The following is a 24,381-nucleotide window of genomic DNA, read 5'->3' as shown; positions in this document are numbered from 1 at the left end:
ACTGTCATATTTGCCTGACATGTTTAAAAGCTAATACCTACCCCCTTTTGCTCAAGCGAGGGCTGTGTGCTCTGCCAGATCAAAATTTAGCAAACATTACTATGGAACTGCACTGTCTTCTCTATGGATCTCTGTTGCTATAGAATAAAGGACATTTCCTTCAAATAAGAGCTATGCAGGATTAGCAAATAAAACACACACTAGCTTAGAGTTACCTATAGTTACCTAAACTGCTATGGTAAGACATCTGTATGGTTGACTTATTAGTGTTGAGCTAGGACTTAGGAGACAGCTTCAAATAAACACGCAACCATGAATGTGAGCAGCCTTGAGCAAGTCGCTATCTCATTGCCTAACCCTCCTCACAGGGTTGTTGTGATGACAAAAGCAAGGAGGCCACAAACACTAGCATCAGCTCCTGGGAGGAAATGGAGAATACAAAGAGAACAGGACCAGATTATCTGAAAGACACCACACTTCTGTATGAGCCTGCCCAGGTTTTAAATTCCTTGGAGGAGACTCTTCTGTTTGCCCTAACAACTTACAGCAGGAATCCAGAATAGGGCCTTCTCAGTGGTTGCTCCCAGGCTCTAGAATTTTGTGCTAACTGATGCCTTGAAAGCCCCATCTCCAAAGCCCTTTTGCCAGCAGGACGTTGTTACTGAAATGCACCTTTTGCCCATAAGCTGATTTGTAAACATGTTGAAATTGGTTTTAACTGGTTGCTTTTATTGCCTTTAGTGATACTTTAAAAATAATTAACTGTTGCAATTGTGTGCATGCGGTACATATGTAGACTAATCAATGAACAATTTAATAAGCCCAGCAGTTGCTACGAGCAAGAGTAGAAAAACCTGAACCATCAAAGACGTGAAATAAAAGAAGGAAGGAGTGGGAGTTTAGTAACCCAAATCAAGTAGCAACCATGCAGCCTGTAAATATCACGGAGAAGGAAGAATAAAACAAAGAAAAGAATTAAAACCAAAATGCATCTAATTTACAATTGTGAGTCAATACATGGGAAGATTAGAGCCTACGGGAACATTTGCTCATGTTTTGTTTAAGGAAAGCCATGTGACTACTTGTATGAATAGAGTGAAATTTGATACAGCAAACCTAAGCAGGTATTGAAACAACCATGACCTAAATGAGGTGGTGATGAAGAAAACACTACCAAGCCAAGCCTAAAGAGTCACAAGGAGAAGGCAAAACCATTCAATGCTTTAACTGCCACAACACTTAACACCTAATTCCTTTCAGCACAAACTTTCATAGGGAAGAGTCCACTTATCATTCAGATATGGAGAGCTGCATGTCCCAATTTTTGTTTGTTTGTTTGTTTGTTACATCTATACCCCACCTTTCTTCAAAGGAGCTCAAGACGGCATATATGGCTTCCTTTTTATCTTCACAACAACCCTGTGAGGTAGGTTAGGCCAAGAGACCACGACTATCCCACATCCCAAGATCACCCAGTGAGCTTCGTGTCTGACTCAATATTTGTACCCCTAGCTGTCAAGTTTTCCCTTTTCTCACGAGGAAGCCTATTCAGCATAAGGGAATTTCCCTTTTAAAAAGGGAGAACTTGACAGCTATGGTACCCTGGTCTCCCAGGTCACAGTCTGACACTCTAACCACTACACACTGGGCTCATATATATCTTATGAAGTATAGTGAATAGTTGAATATAGTACCGGTAATAATATGGTATTGACATATGACACTCTTGCCAAAAAGGTGGGTCAACTTATAGTAACTAGAACTAACTAGTTACAGGTAGGTAGCCGTGTTGGTCGAAACAAAATAAAAAAATTCCTTCCAGTAGCACCTTAGAGACCAACTAAGTTTGTTATTGCTATGAGCTTTCGTGTTGTGCATGCATATCTGAAGTATCTAAAGAAGTGTGCATGCACACGAAAGCTCATATCAATAACAAATTTAGTTGGTCTCTAAGGTGCTACTGGAAGAAAAAAAATTTTTTTATTTTGTTAGAACTAACTAGAGAGGGGTGACAGAGACCAGGCCTACTAATTTCCCACCTTACCAGCTGACAATAAGGAGAACTAAAGACCACTTCAGACACATTTCTCCCTAACATGTATAGCTGAGGACTGACAGAAACCTTAGGGTTTGAAACTGATTATAAAACTTAGTCCGGGTGCATATAAGAAGAGTCTAATAAATGAACTGCAATACATGTTGGTTTTCTGCAATTTAAGATCTGTATTTCTACATGTTCATTAGGATCTTCATAAAAAGCAAAAAAAGGGGGGGGAATAGTGCAGTAATAACTGCCACACCACAAAAGAACTCTGCGTAAACTAGAACAGAGGGATCAAATGAAAAGTCCAAGTGAAGTTTGACAACTCCATGACTGAACTGTACAAATGCTCTGATAAGAATATAGTTACAATTCTAATTTGCCAACCAAAACCAACAAGGTAGGTAAGTTATCTGCCAAGTACAAAAGGATCAAAAGAACTTCACAATGCCTGTACAAGTACAGGAGGGGGGAAAACAGATTAGGCATATCAAGAAATAGTTCGCTAAAATAAATGTGTGCCTTTGTCATTGTAGAATAAATGCATATTGTCATCTGATAAAATAACCTTTCTAAAACTAGCTCACACATTTCCCACTGCCTGATAAGCCGGCTTGCTGCTAGCAATGATACAGGGCTTAACCAGTCCACACTAAAAACTCACACCTCTTGGGAGTGCCAGGGCACTCTTTAGAATTCGTACAACTCACAATCATTTCAATAGGGCTGGAGCAAGAATGGCTGCCCAGTGGACAGGAGCTGCTAACATTTGTTCCATGAAAGTTTAACATTATTCTGAAAAGGCCAGCTGCATTCTCTGAAATGTGTGCCAGTGCTCATGACTGAGCTTGAGAATTAAAATCTAACATGGTGTGAGATGAACACAAAACCTTCCCAATTCCAAATGTGTAGGCTGAGCTGCAGTCACTCCGTAGTTAAGGAAAAGCACTTTGCATGGGCTCAGAACAGATTTTAAAAAGTGCTTCTTCACACAGCACTCGGTTAAACTACACAATTTGCTCTCACATGAGGTGGTGGTACCTACCAACTTGAATGGCTTTAAATGAGGTTTGGGCAAATTCATGGAGGACAAGGCTACTGACAGCTTCTAGCCATGATGGCTAAGTCCTACCTTCACTGTCAGATGCAACGTGCCTCTGGATACCAGCTGCTGGGAAGTGCTGGTGAACAGAGAGGAGAAGAAGAAGAAGAAGAAGAAGAAGAAGAAGAAGAAGAAGAAGAAGAAGAAGAAGAAGAAGAAGAAGAAGAAGAAGAAGAAGAAGAAGAGGAGTAGTAGTAGTAGTAGTAGTAGTTTGGATTTGATATACCGCTTTATCACTTCCCAAAGGAGTCTCAAAGCGGCTAACATTCTCCTTTCCCTTCCTCCCCCACAACAAACACTCTGTGAGGTGAATGGGGCTGAGAGACTTCAAAGATGTGCGACTAGCCCAAGGTCACCCAGCAACTGCATGTGGAGGAGCGGAGACATGAACCCTGTTCCCCAGATTACGAGTCTACTGCTCTTAACCACTACACCACACTGGCTGCTGCACTCATGTCCATCTTGCAGGCGTCCCATAGGGATCTGGTTGGCCACTGTGAGAACAGGATGCTGGACTAGATGAGCCGCTGGTTGCAATCCAGTAGGCTCCTCTTATGCTCTTAAGAACCCTCCTTTATTATTCATAAATTCCAGGTCTTGGACACAGCACACTGAAATGTCGTCGGTGTTTGCATCCATCTGTCACTGGTAAGTGATTATAGGGTTTACATCAGCCTTAACTCATATTAAGGCCTGTCTATGGTGCCAGTTCCCTATTTACAGTATATAACAGAAATCTCTCAGTGGAATACACTGGTGGTCTTTTTCTGCCTCCAGCTCCTCTCCTCTCCTCTCCTGTAAGGCCCAGCATTCAAATGACCTCCCCAACCCTGGGCCAAATTTTATCCAAATCCTTGCAGAAATAGTTTAAGAGAGCTTAAAATGGGGTGCTGCTGTTTCTAAAACAAGGTCATCGTTGCTAAATGCAGTGCAAGTCCTCTTACATAATAGGCATTTTACATAATAGCAGGTTGGCGTTGGGATTCAAGCATGCCCAAGGGCTTGTGCTTACCATACCTGCCAAGTTCCGGACGTAAAGATCCGGGATCGGCAGCGCGCGCATGACCAGAAGTTGCGTGACGCAACTTCCGGTGGCGCTTCGCCCTTCTATGGGCACCAGAAAATGGCGGCGGCGGCGCTTAAAGTTGCTTCCGTGCATGACCGGAAACACGTAAAAGCGACTTCCGGCGCCGGCGCCGCCATTTTCTGGTGCCCATAGAAGGGCAAAGTGGCACCAGAAAAATGGCCGCCGGGCCGAAGCCGATTTAAGGGACAATACCGGGATTTTAACCTAAACGGGAGACCGCCGGGAAACGGTAAGAAAAAAGAGGTTTTCCCGGCGGATACGGGATACTTGGCAGCTATGGTGCTTACCCACTGGGATGTCTGATCTGTGTGGAAAGGCCAGAGATGGCCCAAGGCTCTTTCATTACAGTCAAACCTCGGTTGTCAAACATAATCCGTTCCAGAAGCCTGTTCAGCTTCCAAAATGTTTGACAACCAAATTGCAGCTTCCAATTGGTTGCAAGAGTTTCCTGCACTCAGTGGAAGCCACGTCGGACATTCAGCTTCCGAAAAATGTTCGAAAACCAGAGCATTTACTTCCGGGTTTTCAGCGTTCGGGAACCGAAACGTTCCAAAAACTGAGCCGTTCAGGAGCCGAGGTTTGACTGTACTCCTCTTGTCTTAAAGAGATTTGAAAAACTACCGTATACAGTGGTACCTCGGTTTATGAACACAATTGGTTCCGGAAGTCTGTTCATAAACTGAAGCGTTCATAAACTGAAGCGAACTTTCCCATTGAAAGTAATGGAAAGTGAATTAATCCGTTCCAGATGGTCCGCGGAGTAAGCGTTCATAAACTGAAGCAAACTTTCCCATTGAAAGTAATGGAAAGTGGATTAATCCGTTCCAGACGGGTCCGCAGAGTACTTAAACTGAAGTGTTCATAAACTGAAGCATGGGTGTAATTGGTTCCGGAAGTCTGTTCATAAACTGAAGCGTTCATAAACTGAAGCAAACTTTCCCATTGAAAGTAATGGAAAATGAATTAATCCGTTCCAGATGGGTCCGCGGAGTTCATAAACCGAAAATTCATAAACCGAGGTGTTCATAAACCGAGGTTCCACTGTATTAGGTTTCTCATCACTCTTACGATGCCAATTGACTCTTTTAAATGACGGACCTTGGGGAGGGACCAGAGCTCCATTGTAGAGCTAGTGGGTCAGTCATTGGCATCTCCAGCTAAAAGAGGTAGCAGCAGGTAATCTACAAGATTCTAGGCAGCTGGTGACAGTCAGAGTGGTATGGAAGTGTTGGGGTACAACTCAGTTTGTACTGGACACTGATGTGTCTGCATGGGAAAGAGCAGAAGAGGGGAAAAAAGAAACCTCCAAGTTTCCTAGACTGTCCTTTCTGACTTAGCCAGTGCTGATCTTCCATGAGGTGCTAAACTGATACTCTTGTTGTTGTTGTTTAGTCGTTTAGTCGTTTAGTCGTGTCCGACTCTTCATGACCCCATGGACCAGAGCACGCCAGGCACTCCTGTCTTCCACTGCCTCCCGCAGTTTGGTCAGACTCATGTTCGTAGCTTCAAGAACACTGTCCAACCATCTCGTCCTCTGTCGTCCCCTTCTCCTAGTGCCCTCAATCTTTCCCAACATCAGGGTCTTTTCCAAGGATTCTTCTCTTCTCATGAGGTGGCCAAAGTATTGGAGCCTCAGCTTCAGGATCTGTCCTTCCAGTGAGCACTCAGGGCTGATTTCCTTCAGAATGGATAGGTTTGATCTTCTTGCAGTCCATGGGACTCTCAAGAGTCTCCTCCAACACCATAATTCAAAAGCATCAATTCTTTGGCGATCAGCCTTCTTTATGGTCCAGCTCTCACTTCCATACATCACTACTGGCAAAACCATAGCTTTAACTATACGGACCTTTGTCGGCAAGGTGATGTCTCTGCTTTTTAAGATGCTGTCTAGGTTTGTCATTGCTTTTCTCCCAAGAAGCAGGTGTCTTTTAATTTCGTGACTGCTGTCACCATCTGCAGTGATCATGGAACCCAAGAAAGTAAAATCTCTCACTGCCTCCATTTCTTCCCCTTCTATTTGCCAGGAGGTGATGGGACCAGTGGCCATGATCTTAGTTTTTTTGATGTTGAGCTTCAGACCATATTTTGCGCTCCCCTCGTTCACCCTCATTATCAGGGTATCTTTCACCCTGATACTCTTACCGACCTCATTTTCTACTTCCATTTTCATCCTCACCTTGGGAGAGGAGACATTTTGTGTGTCTCTGCTGCTGAGATGCAAGAGAAAGCATAGCTCCAGGAATCTCCACCTCAGTTAGATACAACCAGGAACTTTCCTATCAACCTTGCCTTTCTAGTAAATAAATGTAGATTTCTTACTTTCTCAGAGGCTCAGTGTGATTTTATCCAGGGTAAAACACACTCCTCCAACAGGGACTCAGTATGAAGTTCAACTTCTGAGGAGTGCTTTAGCTCCAAGTGCCAAGAAGCAGAATAGGGAACCAGTGACCCTCAAGATGCTGCTGAATTACAGCTCCCATCATCCTTGGTCATTTACTATGCAGGCAGAGCCTGATGGAACCTGAAGTCCAACAACCTTTGGAGGTCCACAGGCTCCCCATCCCTGCAGTAAACAATACTGAGCTAGATGAACAAGTAGTTTGACCAGCTTCGTCTGTTCCTATGAGCTCAGTACTGTGTTTATTTACACCACAATTGGGAAAACCTGTTCCATGCACTCAGATTCTTCCATATGGCCAGTGGGAAAGCACAACTTCCTTTCTTCCTTTGCCCACCACCATGCTATATCAGGGAATGATGAGAACCAGCCATGAGCAATTTGCCACACAGCTTGAAGGGGAGGTGGAAAGCTATGATGAATTCAATACCAAAGAGATGGTTATATGTGTCTCTGGGTTAATTAGATTGCAACAAATAGTACTGTCTCTCCTGAGCCACAATTAACAGCATGATATGTGATGCATAAGCAACTCCATTTAATTATATCTTTGATTCAATAATCCACTTGCACTGTGGCTGCAGCCTGCAGATGGAGGGATCCAATGGAGCCTGGTTGTTCTCTCTCTCTCTCTCTCTCTCTCTCTCTCTCTCTCTCTCTCACACACACACACACACACACACACACACACACACACACAATAAAGGCTACACAATGGATGCATGCCTTCCATATCCCTCCCTTTCCATGCCTTACAAATTAATTGTTCTCCAATGCAGGGAGAGGGATGGATAAGGATATGAAGGGTCTGTGCACAGACCTTAGACTGGTGTCCTCCAGCTCTTTTGGACTACAACTACTTTCAGCCCCAGCCAGTGTAACCAATGGCCAGGAATGTTGGGAGTTGTAGTCCTAAACGGTTGTTAGCTATCCCTTCCTTAGACCCTTGCTTCTTCTCTCTCCCATCACACTGCTTCCATGACACACATATCCATGAACGTTTGTAGGTGTAGATATAGTCCTATCGGGAACCTCTGCCTGCATGGTGGATTGTGCCCACTGCAATTACATGATTTCAGGAAAATACAGTAGTTCTATAGTGACAACAACAAAATCAGAATTTGACTACCTCAATAAGCATAACAGTTATAAAAATAAAAAGCATCAGTTTTTCATGATGAAGTTATTGGCTTTTATAAAAATATTTTGTTGTCTTAACTATTCACCTCAAACACTGTCAATCTATGACACCAGTCTGTTGCAGATAATCTCCTTCAGACCTCATAAAATGATGTTTATTTAAGGCTGAAGCTGACTCAAAACCTGTGCACTCCACATTCAACACAGTCCTCAACTTAAAACACTGAACTCAACAATTTTCCTTTGACTTCCATCTTGCTAGCTTTCAAGACAATATTTTTATTGACTCATCTGACATAGAGTTATGTTTAGGTCAATTTCTTCCTAGTGCAGTAAGTCAACAAAAAGAATCAGCCTCACCTGAAATGATCTGCCTCCTCTGAAAAAATCAAATCTGAAGTCCTGTCTGCATCTGGTTCGAAAGTATCAATTTTTTTCGAAGTTATGTGGATTCTATCCCACTTTACAAAAAGGATGGAAATTCAGGTAAAAGAACGTTTTCATCATCTGTCTTAGAAAAATATCGTGACACTTTGTAGTCCTCAGAAACCCAAATGTATAGAATTTCAACCAAACACAACAGGTCAGAAATCTATTCCATGAGAACAAACAAAGGAACTACTCTCAGTGCCTAATTTAAATACAGGTCTGATTGTGTATCCCATGAAAGGCACACTAATAAGGCAGGAGTTTCTCTAATGGAAGGAACTCCCAAGTGGTTTATATACTGCTTTAGAAGCCAGCGATGGGCCAGCCTTGGCACAACTTTTTGCCGTTTCCTCAGTGGGACAATTGTGGCTGATATTCTCTGTGTGCACCTGCTCATAATAAACCAGGATGCCTACAATCATAAAGCCATGATATCGTTTTTGAAAATTTTTAGAGAATGGTTTATTTATAGCATTTAATTTTTTTATTTCTTTTGTTTTAAAGCCATATTCCAGCATTCAGGCCAACACATGAGAGCACAAAGTGTGTAAGGGACATAGGCTCAAGCAACAAAACTTAAACCAGCATAAGTTATGCCAGTGAAAGTCCCAAGAAAGGGAGCATTCCAGGAAGGGACAGGGAGAGACTTGCCCCTATTCCAAAACCTGTTCATCTCAGTCATGTGACCTAGGGCACAATCCTCAAAACTCAGGCCCACACCACCCACCAGCTCAACCAGCAGTAGCCCCTCCCAGAGGCTCCTCAATGGAGTTTGCAATAGGGGTAAATTAGGCCAGTCTTTGTTAAGCTGGCTTCCTATACTGTAGTTATGATTGCTTTGAAAGGCTATAATCCTATGCAAACTAACTAAGGAGCAAATCACATTGAATCAGTCAGACTTACTTCTGTGTAAGAATGCATAGTGTTGTACTGTAAGGTGGTTTTAAGTCAGCAAGAGCCCTACTGAAAGCAAACAAAAAACCACCGGCAAACTAAACTGAAAAAATGCATTAAAACCCAAAACTATTAATCAAAGCAGTTGTGTAATAATAATACGGATAGCTCTTTAGAAAGGTTTTACTGCCTCTTTTTCCATTGCTCCATCCATTCTGGCTTTCCCACCAGCACCACCTTCCTTCTGTCCCCTCCTGAAATTGAGCTGAGGTGTGCATAAAATTGGACTAAGGACCACAGGCTTCCCATCCCTGTTCTAGTTAGTGAGAACAAACCCCAGTCAAACCATGGTTTCCAATCCTGGTCTGTATAATAAATTACAGTTTAAACAAACCAAAGTTCCCAGAATTTGAACACTACTATGGGAAACTGGGTTTAGCTTAAACTGGGCGCAGAAACTTCCAGTCTCCACTTCTGGTACCTAAAAGAAGAGTAGAAACAAGATGAGAGTGCAGAATCTCAAGCCTTTCCATGGCTTGTTCCATGGTGGTGTTTCTGGATGTTGTTGGATTCCAACTCCCATCAGGCTAATGGGAACTGTAGCACAGCAACATTTGGTTTTGTCATCACAGTGGCTGCCCCATATTGTACGGAGAAACCATGGTTTCCCCTTACGTCTGAACAAGGCCTGTACGTTCAACAATTGTATGCCAACCTCAGTCACAATACCCTTTACTTGTCACTAGCATGACATATAGAACTATTTTGACAGGAGAAAGAAGAAGGAAAAACAACCACAATGGAAATGTTTATCTTCTAAAACCAGGGAGGCTATTTTCCTGCCACAGTTAGAATATCCATTCCAAATTCTGCCAGCTGAAAGGATAGAAAAGTGCTGTAATATTTATGCCAGAATGTGAAAACTATTTCAAAGCTACTTCAGAAACACGTGCCCCAATATGCATGAAAGGTGCTACTGCTACACCAGCTCAAATGAGATAGTAGCATTCAACGGCTTAAAGCCTCTGTCAAGCAGGGAACATAATTTCTGCTTCATTCACACTGCTTCTCAGTAAGACCTTACTGAAAACAAAAGGACCTTTTAGGGCAGAAGCCTAACACATTGGAACTTACATAAAGAGGTACTTCAGTGCAGCTCAATTCCATCGTTGCAGCATCTACAAACAGAGGAAACCAAAGTAATTATCACACACTTTAATTCAAGGCATCGACACTATTCTGCGCATTGTTCTGAATCTAACACTCAGCCTATCACCATGGCACCTGAATTGCTTTCCAAGCAAGCCATTTCCTAGCATCTGCAAAAGCCACTCCTCCTTGTGCATTTCTCCATAGCCAAGGGAACATGGCAGGTACAAAAGTAGAATTATAGGGGAGAAGTTACACCAGTTTTTTTAAAAAATTTAAATGCATTTGCAGAGCATCAATATATATTTGCTTCAGTTTCCATGAGATTATTTACTATAAACCTGAACCTTGGCTTATTTCAGCTCTGTATATTGTTATCTGTAGCTCAGAATCATAGAATTGTAGCATTGGAGGGGACTCTGAGGATCATCCAGTCCAACCCCCTGCAATGCAGGAATAGGCAGCTGTCACATATGGGGTTCAGACCTGCAGCATTGACATGATCAGCACCATGCTCTAACCAACTGAGCAGATAGGATACTTTTAGTAAATGTGGTTAAAAAAATCCAGGGATCCATATTATTTCACTCTTGTTTTCTGTACCACAGGTGAAAAGTATGCTCAATTGGTTTAAAATTATTCAGTTAATAATGCCATACATTTTTCACCTGTCATAATTATCCATTGGTGTTCATTCACATAAATTACGTTGCATTTTTTAAAAAGGAATTGACCATATTTTTGATAGGGGTGCTCGCTTTTATCAATAGATTAAGTGAACATATTTTGAGTAAACTATTGCTCTGAAGTTACGGTTTAAAATAAGCTGAGAGAAGTCGGCAGTTCTTCAGCAATTATCGCAACATACTCTGTCATTTTGCCTGCTGCCTCCCCCATCATTTTGCACAAACTCTTATACCGCCCCCAGCAAGCTTCACACTTCAAACAGCAAACCAGGGTGGTTGTTTGCAAGTAGGAATGGTTGAATCTGTCACTTCTTCATTTTTCTCCATATTTCCACGTCTGTTTGTGATATTTTTTTTAAGTCCTCGTGAAAATCCATCAGCATTGTAGTGTGACTTTCTCCTAATATAACCACCATTGTGTGCGATTTTGTCTAATATACACATATTTGCAAAACAATTTACCCTAATGTGATGCAGTTTTGTATGCTACTTTCAGTAACATACCTATATTAAACACACACTAATCCAGTATATCCAGTTTTGTAAACATTACTCAACAGGATAACTGCATTGTAAAATTCAAATAAGTACAGTATTGAATTTCGAAGATTCGCATATTGTTTTGGAAAGTTCACATTAGGTAGGCGTACTTTTCTCCCTTCTCCCTATTTGTAAGTAATTCTACTCACAGTTAGGCCGAAGTAGGAACCTCCTGCTTCAAATAACAAGCTGCCTAGAGTTCTTTCCTAATGTTGATCTGCAAAGCAGATCCCCATACAATTGATTTCATTCAAGGAAGGGGGTCTGTTTCTTTAGACTCTTTCCCCAAGAGAGATATTGGACTAGACCACAAGCTTCTTGCTTGCCAGGATCAGCTTACAGAAAACCTTTTTCACTGGAAACTTTAAAGCAGATGTTGCAAGGCTGTCAGGGATGCTTCAGTTGTGATTCCTGCATTGCAGGGGGTTGGACTAGATGACACCTAGAGTCCCTTCCAGTGATACAATTCTATGATTCTAAGATTTCCAGCCTGCCATACTACTCTATTCCAGGAGCTAATCTACTTACAACTACTACTTACAAGTTGTCGAGTCCCACAAGCTGAGCATTTACTTGTGAGTAATTCCTGAGTTGCAAATGTTCAGAAAGCAATGGAAAGCAATCTGAAGCTCCTCACCTAATGGCAGGGAGTAGCATTTCCAGGATGTGTAGACCTGTTGACTGCAACACTGAGTTTTCAATACTGAGTAACTCAATCTACCCACTCGGCAAAAATAAACAGTTATTAAGTCGTGGAACAGTTTGCCTTCCTTCTCCCATCACAGCCACAGTGGGCAGCCTCAAAAATATTTCATTTGAAATTAGTTCAGGTTGGGTGTGGAAACAAAATTTGGAATGATTTATCATTTAGCTGATAAATGTGCTAAGCAAAACACTCTCACCAAAAGGAACAAAAATTGGACCTGAAACAAAAAGTCTGCCCTAAAGGAGGTCACCTTCATTCAGAAATGGATTTGTTAGTCAAGTTGAACATTTTCCAAAATAAATATGCTTCTGTTTTGCACAGTCTATTATTTCATACCATGTGGCATCAATGAGTCAGAAATTGTTTAAACATTTCTTCTCTTGTGGATGCAAATCTACCTGTGCCGTTTCCACTGCAACAAAACAAAACTGATTCTTTGTTTCTATGACTAATTCCTTGTTTCTATAAGGCAGTATTCACAAATTGTTGCCCTCCAGATTTTTTTTGTTTTGTTACTACAACTGCCATCAGCCCCAGCTAGAATGCTACAAAGGGCTAATAAGGACCGATTCACACATTGCATTACTTATGTACCCAGAAGTAAGCTCCACATAGGGTGGAGGAAGCCCAGAGCAAACTTTCTTTTCACCTTGAGGGCATTGTCAAGCTAGCAAACAGAAGTAGCAGCTGCCCAATTAACATAGTTGCAGCAAACAGACCACGAATGCTGTGCAGAACTCAAAAGTCGCAGAACAAAGGGTGGTATTCAGTAAAGTCCTACTTAAAGTAGACCCACTGACATTAATGAACCTAGCGTTGCCATGTGCATTAACTTCATTGGGTCTACTCTGTATAGCTCTATCATTAAATATCACCCAAGCATTCCCAAGCATGTGCCATGCCTCTGCTTTGATCACCTCCAAATATATTGAGTGCTGGGTTCCCTTCTACCGTATTATGGTAGCCTCTTATAAACACTGCCCAAAAGAGAAGTGCCTCACCAAAAAAAAAAGCCGAAAAGATTTGCATAATTTGCATAAATTTTTCATGTGCTGCTTTATAGGTGCATATTTTTTTAAAAAAATACTATAATTTAAATAGAAATACAACGCCATTTCACCACAGTTGAGGATTTTTTTAAAAAAAGAAAATTTTCAGACTGCTGCAGAAATGTAGAGAACCAAATTTAAGATTGGAAAAGATGAGAAGTGGAGAGAACTGAAATTAACACAGATTCTTCCATCCCTAGTCCCAACACAGCAGTTGCTGAACACTACCGTAGTTGACTCTCACTGGCTCTCCATGGTATCAGGCAGAGATCTTTCACCATCACCTGCTAACCTGAACTCTTTAAATGGAGATGGTAGGGATTGAACCCTGGGCCTTTTGTGTTCTCAACATGTACTCCACACTAAGCCATGGCCCCTTCCTAGAGGAGATGATTTTAGGATTGCAGCCTTAAGCCATTCGATCCGACTCTGCTCTTTAAGATATGCAACTAGGGACACTTTAAATTGTTGACAGCCACAATGCTGCTTTGCCCAAATAATAATAATAATAAATAGTCAAAACTGGGCTCAGGGCGGCTAACACCAGTAAAATTACAATAAAACAGAAAAGAAAGAAAAACAGCCTCATTTTAAAGTAGCCCAAATCAAAACCATAAGGGAGGAAAACATAGGGGTCAAATCCCATACACAACAACAACAACTTTGCACATCACCCTATGTTTGTGATATTCAGAGTAGATAACTAACTCTAGCTACAGGTGAAACTCGGAAAATTAGAAAATCGTCGAAAAGTGCATTTATTTCAGTAAAGCAACTTCTTATTTTTTCTTTTTCTTTTAATTTTTACAAATGCTTTCTTTTGGAAATTCCAGAGTAATAAAACAAATAGTTACAATAATACAAAAATAAACATCGCTATTACATTTCATTAATTACATTCCATTTATAATTGACCCGCCTAACGACAAATAATTACAATTACAACAAATAAAGGCTTGACATATCTTGCTTTGCATGTCATGCATCTATCTCATATATTGGTTTCACCTTTTAAATTGCGTTACTGAAATAAATGCACTTTTCGATGATATTCTAATTTTCCGAGTTTCACCTGTAGCTAGAGTTAGTTATCACCCATAACCTGGCAATGGAGCAGACATGTGATAGGCGTTCTTACATTACACTCCCCTGCATCTCAAGCAGCATTAAGCCCCACACCAAGCACTCTCAGGAACATATTATGTCTTCCACGCAAAAGGACAGCAACCATTGTTTAAAAACATGCTAATTATTTCTTTTAAGCAAGCACCAGTAGAGTCACACATTAATAATGGTATTTCCTGAAAGGGACGTGCAACAGGACACATAATTGATCCTCTTTGGCTTCCTGCTCTTGTGTAAGATCTCACTAACATCTGAAGAAAAACAGCAGTGTTGGTCTATACGCTGTTTCGGGGACATTTATAGCAGCAAGGGGGGGGGATCGTATGTGCTGCCTCAGAGATGAAATGAAGATACTCTAAAGGAGAAACAGCTCCAAGACTGTGGGAAAGGATCAGGCTACAGAACCCTCAAACCACACAATCTCCCCCTGTGGAACATAAGATGGAGAAACTCATGAAACAGATGAAGTGGGAAGGACAGGGGAGATATAATGGGGGTCAATCATCCTCTGAGGCAACATGAGAACGGGCCTTTACTGCAGTGGCTCCCCATTTGTGGAATGCTCTCCCTAGTGTGTTGTGGCTAGCACCTTCAGAAGAAGAAGAAGAAGAAGAAGAAGAAGAAGAAGAAGAAGAAGAAGAAGAAGAAGAAGAAGAAGAAGAGGAGGAGTAGTAGTTTGGATTTGATATCCCGCTTTATCACTACCCGAAGGAGTCTCAAAGCGGCTAACATTCTCCTTTCCCTTCCTCCCCCACAACAAGAACTCTGTGAGGTGAGTGGGGCTGAGAGACTTCAGAGAAGTGTGACTAGCCCAAGGTCACCCAGCAGCTGCATGTGGAGGAGCGGAAACACAAACCCGGTTCCCCAGATTACAAGTCTACCGCTCTTAACCACTACACCGCACTGGCTCTCTTACACACCTTAAGGCACCAGGCTAAAACATTCCTTTTCAACCAGGCCTTTGGATGGTTGCCCTCCAATGCCCTTTTAAATGTGTTATGGGAGGGGGATTATTGGTTGGCTTTTGTTCTTATTTTTATTATGTAGTTCAGTGTTTTTCAACCTTGGGTCCCCAGATGTTTTTGGCCTACAACTCCCATGATCCCTAGCTCACAGGAGCAGTGGTCAGGGACGATGGGAGTTGTAGGCCAAAAACATCTGGGGACCCAAGGTTGAAAAAGGCTGATGTAGTTTATGTTTTCTATATTGTAATGTTATGTTGCGAACTGCCCTGAGATTTATGAAGGATGATATACAAATTTAATAAATACAATAAAAATAAATAAAATCACAGCTGAAGGGATTGTTGACCCCCCCTCTGGGGATGGACTCTCCCTCCTCTCACCTGCATCATCCTTTATTGGCGTTCAGGCTTCCTGTTTAACCGAGCCATGAAACCACAGCTTGTATGGAGCAATTTAGCTGCCATAATTGCCTGCCTTTTAGGGTGAAAGCAGCCCCTTTTCCGTTAAAACTAAGTTGTGGCAGGCCTGACCAGGGCCAGGTCAAGCCATTTTTGCCACCTGAGGCAAGGCAGGACTTGCCAATGCTACACCACACAGCACTGCTGGTTGCTAGTTACTGCACCACAGAGAAGCCATCCCAGGTCTCACAAGGTTTTGCCAAGATGTCCACTGAGGCAGCTGCCGCCAACGGGGGAGACCCAGAAGCACAGCAGTGGCTGGCAATGAGGCTGGGGTCTGGGGCGGGTGATGTGGAGGCCTCATTCCACTGCCCCTCCCAAACTGCCACCTGAGACAAGTGGCTCAGGGTGACTTACGTTAAGGCCAGCCCTGGGCTGAGAAACTGCTCAGCAGAAGACCAGTTTGGGGCTTGCACTCAGGATGAAGGAATTTCAAGTTTTCTAGAAGCACTGCGTATCAGGAAAGTTCTCCACTGCCAGAGCCCCAAGAAAGAGAGCGTTTTGCCTGGAAGTGTCAAACAAAGCACATTGTGATGAGATACTAAATGAGAACAAATTTTCAACGGAAAGAATGAGTTTTGTTAGAAGATTGTTTTTGTTTGCGCGCCATTAAAGAAATCAGATTAAGCAAAGTACACAACAGGGAAGAATACTTGGCTAAGTGATCACATGTACAGATTAACTTTATTTACCCTTCCTTCTTCCCCCTAAGAAACATTTATGCTGCTATTGTTTGGAACTGCACAACACCCGCCGCCACCTGCCAGCTGCTCCGTAAACCAAAAGGGAAAAGAAAACAGATATTTAAACACAACATCACAGTGATAGCAAAATAACTTCAGAAGAGGGATACATGGAGTCTGGCCTCCTCTCCACATCCTGCCCGTTTGGCCACATAAGAAAAATTGCATTAAAAAAAATATGTCAAAATAAAACACCTGTATTGCAAAAATTTCTAGAGGTAAGAAAAATGGAAGAGTAACTGAATTCCAAATTGCACCTCTCCCTTCTGAATTTTCACCAGGCATTGCCCACATGCATTCAACCCTTATCATCACAGGGTGTAACTGAACATTACAAAGGGCATGGGTTTACCATCAAATATGGCAGCCCCAGGCTGAATTCCATCTGCTGTGTAATTACATCAGAGCATGGAGTCAACTGTACTAGACAAGTGGGAGGAGGAGGAGTTTGGAGTTTTATATTTGATATCCCGCTTTATCACTACCCGAAGGAGTCTCAAAGCGGCTAACAATCTCCTTTCCCCTCCTCCCCCACAACAGACACCCCAGGGCCGGCTCTAGGTAGAGTCCCGGCGGCGCAGGGTGAAAGGGTGCCGGGCCGGTAGGCAGGATGCTGCGTGGCAAAGCCGCGCGGAAGCCATGCTACGCCCTGTGAGGGTGGGGGCGCCGGAGCGATCTCCGCCCCTCAGCGCCAGGGCGCGTGACCTGCTTGAGACTGCCCTGAGACACCCTGTGAGGTGAGTGGGGCTGAGAGACATCAGAGAAGTGTGACTAGCCCAAGGTCACCCAGCAGCTACATGTGGAGGAGCGGAGATGCGAACCCGGTTCCCCAGATTACAAGACTAACACTCTTAACCACTGCACCACACTACATACTACTTGTAGCATTTACCTCCACCTTATGAAGAAAACGGAAGCTTGCTTTTTAACCAAAAATGTTCACAAAAACATTGCTCAACATTAGAAATAAAGGATCGCTTATGGGAATTAGGACCAAATTTGCTTAGCTGTAGGTAGGAGTCCTATTCCTCACCACAACCACACCCAATTGGTGAATCAGCAATAGCTTCTTAACCAAGGGTGTGGCATTTCATAAGCTCACAGTCTGCCACTAATCATAAAGGTTCTGTAATCAGAACTTGACAGTCGCATTAGCAATATGTAAAAGCGGAAAGGGTTCTGGGGCATTCTCCCATGGCCACATTAGCAGGGGGGAAACCCAGCAGGAACATTTTTATTGGCTAAGAGTTAAGCAGAAGCACTCCAACAGACACATCTTACCCTTTCTTTCTTTTCTGGCGTTTCACGTATTGTCATTAATGAAAACATAATACAAACACACAATACAAACACACCAGAGTTCACCCGAGGGATCACCCCAATGTTGAAAACAAATAAAAGAGGGAGGAGAATCTAAAGTTAAAAAACAGCTCCTGAAAATTATAATAAGAGCTGTCCAAAATTACAAAGCTGCTAAGCACCAAACTACCCATGAACTGTGATTAGACTCCTGACAGCTATTTTTCAATGCTTAGCAGCAGCTGCGAGTACCTGGAAAAACTCACTTGGAGATATGGGCTTAACAAAGCAAGATTTAAGGGCAGGAATCCAGAACCCCTCACTCAGCAGAACGGGGGGGGGGGTCCCCAATGAACCAAGGCTGCCTTGCCACATTGTGAAATAATGTATGTTACCATCTAAAGAGCACCCCAGTCTATTAAGCCCATAGTCTATATAATGACCTAACTGCACCATGGCTGCGGTTGAGGAGGGCAGTGTTAACCCTTTTCTCCTGCACCTTTCCCCCCCCCCCCAATTTGAGGCTACTAATACTGACACTGAAGGAGAGGAACAAGCAGGTGTATCAACTGGGATAATAGCATAGGGGCAGGGGCTAAACACCTCTCCAAGTTCTACAGCTGTGGGGCCATCCACCTGCTTGCTTTGTAGCTTTAAAAAAACGTTGGGAAATCATGGCTATCCCACGTCATGTGTTGCTGTCGGTAAGAATTTATTCAGTGAATGCTAGAGTCCTAGCCATGCCAAAACGCATGCATGGATTTACTTTCATATTCTGAACATACCATTCTAATGTACTCCATTGCTGTCTCTAGTGTGCTGGAAAGAGTTGTTTCAAGGACTCCCTGCGCTGGCAGCCTATACTGTATAGCAAATGTTTTGCTGACCTGACTCTGTGAGTGATTTCATATGGGAGATTTAAATGGTCTTTGAACATCTCGTGTGGTATCTATATGAGTGTCTGGTGGTTGTTAATGCAGTAGAGGTATCCTTTGCAATGCACAGATCAGCGTATTAGCACTGCCCACTTTCACTGGACCCCCTATATAGCATCGTATTTTCCCCCTTCCCTGCCTCTCCAATAATATAAGGGGGTTCATGTTTCCATTCAAAGCTCTATCTTTTTCCACACTTCCTTCTTCTAGGTCAAAAAGTGTTCCTCGGTGTGAGCCTGCCAAGCCCCTTGTTACGCACATTGCTTCCTTTTCAAATCCTGCTACTTCAACCCTTCTTTTAACAGCAACAACAGAAGCATCACACATAAAAGCATCTTAAGTTATTCCCATTTCTGTCTCCCGGGCGGGGGGGGGGGGGAGCCAGCAGGGACAAGCCTTTCAAAGAGGAAACAGTTTTGCATGCTGGATACTAGAAATAACGATCAGCAAATCAGTCTGAGAAGTCTAGTCTGCTCAAAGGAACAAGCAAGCCAGAAATTTAAATCTTGCGAAGAAGCCAAACAACACAGAAAAAGCACTCCAGGTAGAGGGGGGGGGCGTTTAGAACTCTAACTAGGATAGCTTCCTCATTTACATTTCCCCCTTTAACTGTGGGAACTGAACTTGTTGGTTCAGTAGCAATAATTCTCATTTACAGTTTAATGTGCTGTAACATAATCCTACGTTCCAACTAGCAATGCTTAGCGAACGTGTGCCAAGAGAATTTGCATAGCATTTAATTAATGGACCAGCAAATCTATAGACATTATGCAATCATTTTGATGTAGCTGACTCCTAAAGAAGCATGCATCTTTATTCTGTTACTCGATTTGTGTCATCTGAGCGCCACCTCTTACAGTGAGTTTTTATACTTGGGTAACAGCAGGCATGCCTAAAGTCTGTTTCATGGGCCCAATTCTGCCCCCGGTTGATTCAATCCAGTCCCCGTGGCAGTATATGTCCTGCGGCAAAATCCTTTAAAAAGCTCAACAACTTTGGGGTAAAATTGTAAAAAAAAAAAAAAAAGCCTCAAGAACTACAATCCTTAAAAAAGCTCAAGAACTGTGGTCAGCCCTCACGCATGTTCACTTCATCTAATCTGGCCCTCTTTGAAAAAAGTTTGGGCATCCCTCGGTAACAGCCAGTGACCTCTCCTGGGCAGTGTTTATGGAGGTCCTGAACTGCCCAGATGACAAGACACACACCCCTCTGGGCCTCACTGATGTGACCCAAAGGAAAGGAAAAGCAATACATTTAGCATCTGCATAGTTGCAGGAGTCACAGAAGATGCCTTCCAACTGCAAACTCTATAAAAATAAAAATAAAAACCCATATACATTTGCATCAGTTCTGCAGGCCACATCCCATGTCTATAAATTCTCCCAATGGTATACAAGAGCTCTTAGTGGAAACCTCTATCTGCTGTTTTTATCTGCGGGGTTTCACTGCTTTATCTTGCTTTGTTAGCACTGCATTTACCGTGTCACAGCACTGCATAATGCTTTAATTGTTATAAGCCTCCTTGAGGTCATTTTACAGTGAAAGGAAGGGGGAAGACTTCTTGATGAAAAAGTCAATAAAATTAAGAGCATTTCCCTTTTCAAACTGTGCGATTGCTAATAACTTGCACACACTTGAAAGGGGAAAGCCGCAAGCACACATGTCCTGGAAATCAGTCTCTACAGCAGGACACAGAATGCACCACCTTCAACGGATGGGTGCAGATTGGGTGCAAACTCTGCAGAAATGCAACATGTACAGTGGTTGGTTATTTTATATCGGGGGTAGGGAACCTATGGCCCTCCAGATGCTGCCAGACTACAATTCCCATCATGCCTGACCATTGGCAATGGTGGCTGTTGCTGGAGGGAGTTGGGTATGCTGCATTTCTGGGCATGGCACGGGGGGGGGGGGGCTTCCTGACTAGAATATGGCAATCTCAAAGCAGTGGCTCATACAGAGATACAGTACAATAGGTTTCCTACCCTGGAGGCAGGTTAGTCTGCTGTTTCTCTACATCAGGTTTGACTGAACAATTCAATTTGGAGCTGAAACAGAATGACCCAACCCATAGCAAATGCTGATTGGCAGGAGGCAAGCACAGAGCAGTCATTCTGACAGTGTTAGAAACTCCGAGATATAAGCTATGGGCCAAATGGCTCCTTATACCAAGGATACAGTCACCAAAATGGAATGTCTAGTTGTCATTTTTGGGGTAAGACAGCTCTAAAGTCTCATTTTTCAAATGATGGGCTGGCTGTGATTGATTCTCGGTTAAACATCTGGCTAGTTCAGATGACAACCTTGAGCTCGGTTAAGAACTTTGAGAACTTAAAAGAAGAAAAGTCACTTGATCCAGGGACAGTCCACTTATATATTAGTCTATTTCTACCTCTTTTTCTGCACAGAAAAAGCATTTTGGTGCCTGAAATTCATTCCGAGCATTCGAATGAAATATAACAAATAGAATTCTACAGGATGTGTTGCTAGTGTGTGAAAACAGTCAAGATCCAACGAACCCCAGGCATGCACCTCCAGATGGTGAGCCATCCTGGCACCCAGGCATCTTCACTTAGTTGCCTGCGGCCGACAGGTGCAAAAGGCACCTGGTGCCTGGCTAATTTTGAACACTGGTCACTCATACAGAGATGCAACAGACCTCCTCCTCCTCAATGAGCGGGGGGGGGGGTAGGGGGTACTTCTGCTACGTCTTTGCACTGAGAGCCACTGGATGATTCAATTGGCCCTGCAAAAGGGACAGAATGACCCCTATCCACAATGCCGACAGGAATTGGGTGGAGAGAAAGCAGCCACTCAAACATTGAGATGAAATGAGCAGCCTTCTCCTTGCAAGCCCCTTTAATAATTAAATTTATTTATTTCTCATGCAACGCCAGTTTGGAGAATTACTGACATGTCGGGCTTGAGGTCATGTTGAGTGTGTTAGAGCTTGACAGGTATATCACCCTTTCTGAGTCCATGGTCAGAAGCAACCAGAAAGGGTGGTGATTGTTCTAGGTCAGGGGTCCCCAGACTACGGCCCGCGGGCCAGATGTGGCCCAATTGGCCTCCCAATCCGGCCCGCGACGATCCCTGCCGCCCACTGCCGCCGCCCGCTCTTATGGCGCGCAGTGCGGCAGCGCTCTTCCAGGTCGGAAAAAAGTGCCGAAAATCATTTGTGCGCATGCGTATGGGCCTCTCCCAACCCAGAAGAGGTCATTTCTGGTGCACTTCCGGGTCGGGGGAGGCCCATACGCATGCGCACAAATGATTTCCGGCGCCTTTTCCGACCTGGAAGCGCGCCACCGCGCCAGTAAGTGTGTGTGCACATGCGCACGGGCGCGCACTCCCCCGCCCTCCGGCCCGCCATGCAATCGACGTGGCGGGCACCGGCCCAAAGCTGGGTAAGTCTGGGGACCCCTGTTCTAGGTGGAAATCAGTATGCCGAATAAAATTTTAAAAATTGAAACAACAACCCTTAGTTTGGCCAGCAACCTAGACTGCAAGATACTTGACAGGCAAGAACTCCACCCAAAGTAAGGAGGCCTAACAGTATATGACTTTGAGGGACGGAGGGAGGCAAGGAGATAAGGGCTTGGGATGCCTGAGCCCTGATGCTCCAACAAAGGTGACACCAGACGAGGCTCCTTAGGGCTGCAAGTTCATTTGGGGCAATTGCAAAATCTGTTTGCATTTCAACTTGTTGCACTGTAAATTGTTCAAAGCCTCTTCAACACCTCTTTGGAAAGGTGGTGTGGTGTTTTTAGTGCAGGCATTTTGAGACACCAGCTGCATTGTGCAGATCCCACAGGTGAGCCATGCATGAAATTCACTGTGAAATCAAGTTTGACATGCTACATATGGCACCAGTGCAGACAAGTCCCAAGTCAGAAGAGCTAGGTAATACTGTACAGTACAAGACTGAGACCAGCGAGCAGATGTGGCTGTATTACTGGACCTGGAAAATAGGTGCTGCAAAGACGTATGCATCTATGTATCCCTTTAAGTCACACAGAACTCTTAATCAGGCAGAAGGAAAAAGTAGGTGTTCACAGGCACACTGGCCCAAACACCACCACAACCACTACATGCACCTTGCCTAATCTGCCTTAGAGTAGGTCAAAGGTAGGGGATCTGTAACTCAGCCAGCCTGGCCAATGGTCAAGGATTATGGGAGTTGTAGTACAAATACACCTGAAAAGCCACAAGCTCCCCCTCCCTAGACTAAGCAGTTGAGTTTGTCCTGGATCCACAAAATAAGATAAAGCAATATGTTATTTTACTAGACGAAATTCAGTCTGTTGCGTAGATGTGTGCAAGGAAGCCTTCAAATTACACTGAACATTTCATTAGACATAATGGGAAAGTTAGCTAATCCTTTTGGAGAAGAGTTGGGCAAACTTCAGGCTTCTCAGAGCTTTGTTTGTGTTTAACTTCAACCCCAAGAGCCACCAGCCAGAATCCTATGCAAAAGACACACAGAATTAAATAACACCTCTGAGGAAATGCTAAGCCTAGAAAGGTGTTTTAGTACTTGTTTTGAACAGAGCCGGCTGTCCTTACACACAAAAATCCACACCTGCTTGGCTTTCCTCATTTCAGCGCCTAATTTAGGTGAGGAAAGCTGCTTTTCTTGTTGCTATTGTTAATTGTTAGTGGGAATCAGAAACCCTTCCCAGTCTACAGCAGATCACCAGGCAGATCCCAATCTGCCGTCTGCCCGCCCCTGTTTCAGAGCATATACACTTGGCAAACTTGGCTGCAAACACAAAATGCCACCACCGCAACGCATATCCCACTGAAAACTTCAGCTAATCTTTTTGAAGAGAGTCCTTTTTCTCCCTGGCACCCCACACTGACCTGGCAAGGTTGTGCCACCGTTTTACGTGACAGGCAGATATCCCAGAGAGGTGAGCCTTTCCTCCCATCATGGCCTTGGCGCAGCAAGAAGCTACATCGGTTGGATTTCTGCCTCTCACTGTCAACAAAGGCAGATAAGCCTTTGCCGGAGGAGGGGAAGGGAGGGAGGGCGGAGAAGTACCAAACCACCAAACACTGCCTTGGCATAGCACACAAAAAAAGCTGCGCCTGTTGAATTGCAGCTTCTCACACTCATTAAAGCCAAATGCGCCATGGGGGAGGGAGGGAGAGAGAGAGATGAAAGACACCTGCTGAGCAAAGCAGCAGAAAGCCAGACTCTGGAAAAGTCCCTTCTCCCCCAGCCCCGCCAGAAAGCGGAGTCCCAACCCCCGGTGTGGGCATACCTGTTGCTGGCTCCCCCAGAGGAGTCCCGGAGTGGCCCTTGGAGCGCAGCCGGGGGCCGAAGAAGCGCTCCGGCGCCACCTCCGAATTGGCGCGCCCTCGCGGGGTTCTGCCTGCCCGGCACCGTCGCCGGCTGCTGCTTCTGCTTCTCCCGAGGCTGCTGCTGCTGCAGCTGCTGCTTCTCCTGAGTAGGCTTCCGAGGGGCGGAGCCGGGCGCCGCCTGCCTGCCCGCCCGCCCATCCATCCTTCCCTCCCTCCCCGTCCGACTTGTTGCTGCCGAGCGCTGGCAGGGCCGCCCCAAGCGGCCAGGGGAGCGGCTGGGCTTCTCGGCTCCCCAGAGCGCGTGAAAACTCTCCCGGGCAGCTGAAGGGAG

At 44.0% G+C, this 24,381-nt stretch overlaps 1 protein-coding gene across 2 annotated transcripts in view; it reads right to left on the bottom strand.

Moving 5' to 3' along the window:
- Positions 1-24,140, bottom strand: part of ARHGEF28 (Rho guanine nucleotide exchange factor 28) — a 143,415-nt gene extending 119,275 nt beyond the window's left edge. For both annotated transcript variants that reach the window (XM_035099489.2, XM_060280226.1), the window contains exons 1-2: positions 24,011-24,140; positions 10,226-10,269 (exon numbers count right to left, since the gene is read on the bottom strand). In XM_035099489.2, the coding sequence (XP_034955380.2) occupies positions 10,226-10,258 (33 nt within the window). In that variant the 5' untranslated portion in view covers positions 10,259-10,269; positions 24,011-24,140. The remainder of the gene's footprint in view (positions 1-10,225; positions 10,270-24,010) is intronic.
- Positions 24,141-24,381: the final 241 nt, after the last annotated feature.

Source organism: Zootoca vivipara, chromosome 11 (genome assembly GCF_963506605.1).
Source record: "Zootoca vivipara chromosome 11, rZooViv1.1, whole genome shotgun sequence".
In the NCBI taxonomy this organism is placed as follows: domain Eukaryota; kingdom Metazoa; phylum Chordata; class Lepidosauria; order Squamata; family Lacertidae; genus Zootoca; species Zootoca vivipara.
Note: the sequence above shows the minus strand (reverse complement) of the source record. Positions and strands in the feature narration are given on the sequence as shown.